General features: G+C 44.7%; 1 protein-coding gene across 1 annotated transcript in view; it reads right to left on the bottom strand.

Moving 5' to 3' along the window:
• Positions 1-989: 989 nt before the first annotated feature.
• The window catches only part of LOC139420360 (collagen alpha-1(VI) chain-like), a 43,875-nt gene continuing 38,823 nt past the window's right edge, over positions 990-6,041 (bottom strand). The window contains exons 29-35 of the mRNA XM_071170378.1: positions 3,644-3,652; positions 2,975-3,108; positions 2,783-2,889; positions 2,498-2,684; positions 2,133-2,304; positions 1,946-1,975; positions 990-1,777 (exon numbers count right to left, since the gene is read on the bottom strand). Coding sequence (XP_071026479.1) covers positions 1,170-1,777; positions 1,946-1,975; positions 2,133-2,304; positions 2,498-2,684; positions 2,783-2,889; positions 2,975-3,108; positions 3,644-3,652 — 1,247 coding nt within the window. The 3' untranslated portion in view covers positions 990-1,169. The remainder of the gene's footprint in view (positions 1,778-1,945; positions 1,976-2,132; positions 2,305-2,497; positions 2,685-2,782; positions 2,890-2,974; positions 3,109-3,643; positions 3,653-6,041) is intronic.

Below are 6,041 nucleotides of genomic sequence, written 5' to 3'. Positions count from 1 at the left end.
ATTATTCTCAGAGTACAGTTGGAGCCAGATATACTAAATACATGCTATTTCATAAGGGAATGAATGAGTACACTGATTGGCATCTGGGATTTCAAACAGCTGAATTTCTAACTCTGTCCATGGTGCTGAAGTTGGGTACATCCAGAGGCCAGTAGCCCAACACCCTCAGATAAGTACGGAGTACAAGGGGAAGCCTAGTGTCTTTTTGGACCGATCTGTAAAAGGTCCTTCTACAACAACTATGTCCTGCCCTGACCTGAGATATCTCTGTTTTCTTTATATTTTGGTTAGGTCAGGGTGTGACTAGGGTGGGTACGCTAGTTTTTGTATGTCTAGGTGATTTGTATGTCTATGGTGGCCTGATATGGTTCCCAATCAGCGGCAGCTGTTTATCATTGTCTCTGATTGAGGATCATATTTAGGTAGCCATTTCCCTTTGGTGTTTGTGGGATCTTGTCTACAATTAGGTGCCTGTGTGCACACTAGTAGCGGTTCGTTTGGTTATTTGTTGTTTTGTTTCGGTGAGTTTCAGGTGATTACAAATATGTGGAACTCTATTCACGCTGCGCCTTGGTCCGATCCTTATAACGAACGTTGCAAACTATCACTAATCACTATGTAGAACAGAATAGCAGTATTTTCTAAGTGTGTGTTAGAGCTCCTCTACTCAGCCCTCTTTTCTCAACACTCCAACACTGCCCTCTAGTGCATTTTATTGGCATGTCTGGGTAATTCTTTAACTAAATGGCCCTGCATATATTTGAAAATAATAGATTGTATTGTATTCAGAATTAGCTAGTTAGTTTGTCCAATATTTTATTTGTCAAGACCTCCAGAAAATTTGAGCAAAAGAAAACTGTTCATCTTATCATCAAACTTACAGCGTAACGTTTATTCATCTACCCAAGTGCTTCTTATGACAAACATATTCATTTTATTTCACATGAAAAGCAGGAGGCCCTCAAAGGCATAAGGAAAACACAAAAGTATAAAATGTGCACCATATCTATCTAATTTCTTAATGGCCTAATACATGGCACAACAGGACAATTCATAGACAGTTCAGTAGTAGGGAGGTCTTTAAGAGCTTTACAGGGCTTCAGAGGGCTTTACAGAGCTTCAGAAAGCTTTAGAGAGCTTTAGAGAACTTCTGAGAGCTTTGGAGAGCTTCAGAGAGCTTTAGAGAGCTTTCTAGCCAGGCTCTGCATGACCACCCGTCTGGCCAGGTCACTGTACAGCGCCACTCGGTGGACACGACTATCCACGACGCGGTAATCAAACCCGTTCGCCTGTCCCGTCACCAGCTGGCACACGCCCGCCTCGTCAAAGCCCTCGCCCACAGTGACGGCCAGCAGCTGTGTGTTCTCTGCCAGAGCGGCGGCGGCGGCTCTGGGGATAGCAGCCCGGGCAGAGGCCACAGACCTGCCGTCTGTGAATACCACCACTTTCCTGGGGACAGCAGAGCGGCCCTCCCTCTGGAGGGTGGAGGTCAGGAAGGCCAGGGCAGCCGGTAAGTCGGTGGCCCCGTCCATGTAGAGCGTAGCTGCTAGCCCCGTTAGCACATCCTCAACCCTAGCAGTGAAGGGCACCTCCACTCTCTGCTGCTGCCCATCGCTGTACTGCATGACGGACAGGCGGAGCAGCCCTCCCCGGTCCTGTGACAGCAGTCTGGCGGCCATGTTCTCAACAAACTCTCTGGCTCTGTAGAAGTTGGCCTGGCCCACACTGGAGGAGCCGTCCAACATGAAGACTATGTCTGTAGCTTCCTGGAAGTTGGCTGGAGGAAGAGTAGACTATTTTAGAACAGCAGTTGGGGTTCAGATACATTTACATACATTCCACTAAATCTTTAAATTGCAGTACTAGGCTGAATGCTAAAAAAATTAATGTATTGTAATGTATAGGAAACTGTGACCATAAAAACAAGGGAGAGGAGCAGTCTTACCTGGACAGGTGTAATCAGGACATTTCTTATCTGTAAACACAACCCAGACCTTAGTTGAGAGCATAGGAACATAGCATGTAGCTAGCTCCTGATATTGTAAATTAGGGCTAGCCTGTACATAGACTACCTTAGCAGATGTAGCTAGCTCCAGATATTGTAAATTAGAGCTAGCCTGTACACAGTCTACCTTGGCAGATATAGCCAGTAACGTTGTTGAAGAAGGAGTCCTCCAGCAGTTGCACGTGGTCTGTAATCTTCAGGTAGAGTCCAGGTGAGGCTGTGCCCAGACAGGTGATCTCCTCCAGCATGGCAGCGTAGGACGCCCGTCTGAAGATGTCACCTATGCCAATGCCCACCACCTGAGGAGCCAAGATGGAGGACATACTGAGGCTTTGCCACAAAATGGCAGACTTGGAGGAGAGAGAGATGGTTCTCTTTATGTCTAATGAAATGAACCCTTGGTCCTGACATCATCTCTTCACCCCCAACCTATACATGTTCTTCAGCCCACTCTCCCCCATCCCATTGCCCAGTCCCATTGACATCCCTCACCCTTATATTGGGCACAGAGCAGAGGGAGGACAGCGGTTTGGCGTCCCGGCGGGTGTCCGACCGTCCGTCTGTCAAGACTATGGCCACCTTTCGGTCCAGCTGGGAGCTGCCGAATGCCTGCCGGGCGAAATCCAGCGCCTCTCCCGTGTACGTACCACCGGCAATCCAGCGCATGTTTCTCACCGAGCTGCAAGTATGGGACATCAAACACAACAGTTAGTCAGTCAGTCAACTGATATCAGGTAACTGCTGTACTTTGGACTTTTGACTCTTATCTGGTCGGACCTTTTGAGCTGTGCTACTGTGGTGATCTTGGGGTCCTCCATAGATACCAGCTCCTGGGTGCCGTCATGGCTGTACTGAACTACACCCACTCGTGATCCTAGCTCCTTCTGCAAACAGAAACACACACAGAGAAACAACATTTAGTTAAGGCCCCTCTCTCACCCAGGGAAGTCAGGACAAATGTTCACCCACCTTGTCTTTGCTGAACTTGGTAATCTTGTTGATGATTCGAATTATAAACTCTTTTTCCAGGGTGAAGTTCTGCAGCCCAACACTCTCTGAACTGTCCAGTACAAAGAGTAGCTTCACCGGACCACACTCACACACTGTGAATGCCAGTTACATTGTCATTATAATAATATCATGATATATTCTGAGCATCATACACCATATGAATAGTACAGATGAAGGATCTTTATTTGATCACTCTTTTGTTGCTGAAAAATGTCCTGCGCAGCAGGAAATGCAAACTTGTAGTGTGTCCGAGGTTTAAAAAAGCTTCTAAAGTTTGTAATTTACACTTTAGAATGTCAGACTTGATTTGCCCTAATGAAAAATGTATCAACTCCTACAAAAAAATCCCAGTTAACTATAATCCACATAATAATTCACATTCCCTGTTGCTGCAGGATTATTTCCTTGCTGTAGCAAACTGTCTCAAATTAAGATCGTACATCTCTATATCTATGTGACTATTTACAATACATGCTGTGGATGTAATTTGGTGCCTCTCAGAGTCTCTCACTGGCATACAGAGTGAAATTGAATCTTGAAAATTGAAACTGAAGGTCATGCAAGGATGTAAAATAATGCCATGTGTAACTGTTAAGCGCTAAAACTTTGTATGGTCCAGGAACTTACCACAGCATGCTACAAGAGAAAAACAAAGACATTACATCAAGATCCACCCTGATTCATATCTTAATCACAGCCCCATCATTTATAGTTTTTTTTTTTTTACTATCACTAAAATCCTTTTGTCCAATCTGTAGTCACATTTTCAAAACTCTAAACACGATTAGCACAACATCTGTCTGTTGTGGACCATACCAATAACACAATTAATGTTGTTTTCACAGAATATTCAGTCAATTAACACATTTCTAAAATGCTTACACTTTCTTTACATACAAGCTTACCCAATACCATAATGAGGGATCTTTCTTGTCTTATTTATAAATGCTTGCACACTATATGCCAGAAATGAACGTAATTTATGTAGACGAGGCAGGGTTTAACCTGGGAAAAACACGTCTGTGGGGAAGAAAGGTCATCGGGAAAAGGGCCACCGTTGATGTCCCGGGTCAGAGAGGAGCAAATATCACAATGTGTCCTGCAATCTCTCTGGTTCGGTCCTGCAGAAATGCCATATTGGTCCCTACAACACTGAGCTCCTTCTTCTGTTTTTAGATGACCTCCACAAACAACTGGTGCCAGAAGCAGAAAGGGAACAGGAGGGAGGAAACACTGAGAAATTATTTTCTGCCTGGAGGTGGAAAGTGTATGATCAATGGCCACATGACCGTGATCTTGCAGAGTTACTCCACCTCAAGAATTGCATTTGGTGAAAGGCTCGGAACACACATACTCATTCAAGCAAATGAGAAATAAGTGCACTCAGGCTATCCGGAAGGCCAACGTTAGTTACTTTAAGGAGCAGTTCTCTCTCTGTGGGTCTAGCCCCAAAAAGTTCTGGAAAACGGTTAAAGACCTGGAGAATAAACCCTCCTCCTCACAACTGCCCATGTTCCTTAAAGTTTATGATATGGTTGTTACTGACAAGAAGCACATGGCTGAGCTCTTTAATCACCACTTCGTTAGGTCGGGATTCCTATTTGACTCAGCCACGCCTCCTTGCCCGTCCAACATTTCCTCATCTCCCACCCCTTCTAATGTGGCTATCCCCGATGCTTCGCCCTCTTTTTCCTCTGCCCTGCAACAAAGTTTCTCCCTGCAGGCAGTCACTGAGTCAAAGGTGCTAAAGAAGCTCCTGAAACTTGACCTAAAAAAAACACCTAGGTCAGATGGTTTAGACCCTTTCTTATTTTAAGTTGCTACCTCTATCATCGCCAAGCCTATCTCCAACCTTTTTAACCTTTCTGGGGAGGATCCCCTTGCTTGGAAGGCAGCTATGGTTTGTTCTTTATTTAAAGGGGAGATCAAGCTGATCCTAACTGTTATAGGCATATTTCTATTTTGCCCTGTTTATCAAAAGTGTTGGAAAAACTTGTCAATAATCAACTGACTGACTTTCTTGATGTCTATATTATTCTCTCAGGTATGCAATCTGGTTTCTGCTCAGGTTATGGATGTATCACTGTAACATTAAAGGTCCTCAATGATGCCACCATTGCCCTTGATTCTAAGCAATGTTGTAATGCTATTTTTATTGACTAGGCCAAAGCTTTGATATGGTAGACCATTCCATTCTTGGGAGTATTGGTGTCTCTGAGGGGTCTTTGGCCTGGTTTACTAACTATCTCTCTCAAAGAGTGCAGTGTATAAAGTCAGAAAATCTGCTGTCTCAGCCACTGTCTGTCACCAAGGAAGTACCCCAAGGCTCAATCCTAGGCCCCACGCTCTTCTCAATTTACATCAACAACATAGCTCAGGCAGTAGGAAGCTCTCTCATCCATTTATATGCAGATGATACAGTCTTATACTCAGCTGGCCCCTCCCCAGATTTTGTGTTAAATGCTCTACAACAAAGCTTTCTTAGTGTCCAACAAGATTTCTCCAACATTAACCTGGTTCTGAACACCTCCAAACAAAGGGCATGTGGTTTGGTAAGAAGAATGCCCGTCTCCCCACAGGTGTGATTACTACCTCTGAGGGTTTAGAGCTTGAGGTAGTTACCTCATACAAGTACTTGGGAGTATGGCTAGACGGTACATTGTCCTTCTCTCAGCACATATCAAAGCTGCAGACTAAAGTTCAATCTAGACTTGGTTTCCTCTATCGTAATCACTCATCTTTCACCCAAACTAACCCTGACTCAGATGACCATCCAACCCATGCTAGATTACGGAGACATCATTTATAGATCGGCAGGTAAGGGTGCTCTCGAGTGGCTAGATGTGCTTTACCATTCGGCCATCAGATTTGCCACCAATGCTCCTTATAGGACACATCACTGCACTCTATACTCCTCTGTAAACTGGTCATCTCTGTATACCCGTCGCAAGACCCACTGGTTGATGCTTGTTCATAAAACCCTCTTGGGCCTCACTCCCTCCTATCTGAAATATCTACTGCAGCC

The sequence above is a fragment of the Oncorhynchus clarkii genome, chromosome 2 (assembly GCF_045791955.1).
Source record: "Oncorhynchus clarkii lewisi isolate Uvic-CL-2024 chromosome 2, UVic_Ocla_1.0, whole genome shotgun sequence".
Taxonomy (NCBI): Eukaryota; Metazoa; Chordata; class Actinopteri; order Salmoniformes; family Salmonidae; genus Oncorhynchus; species Oncorhynchus clarkii.
This window is presented reverse-complemented; position numbering and strand designations above follow the sequence as displayed.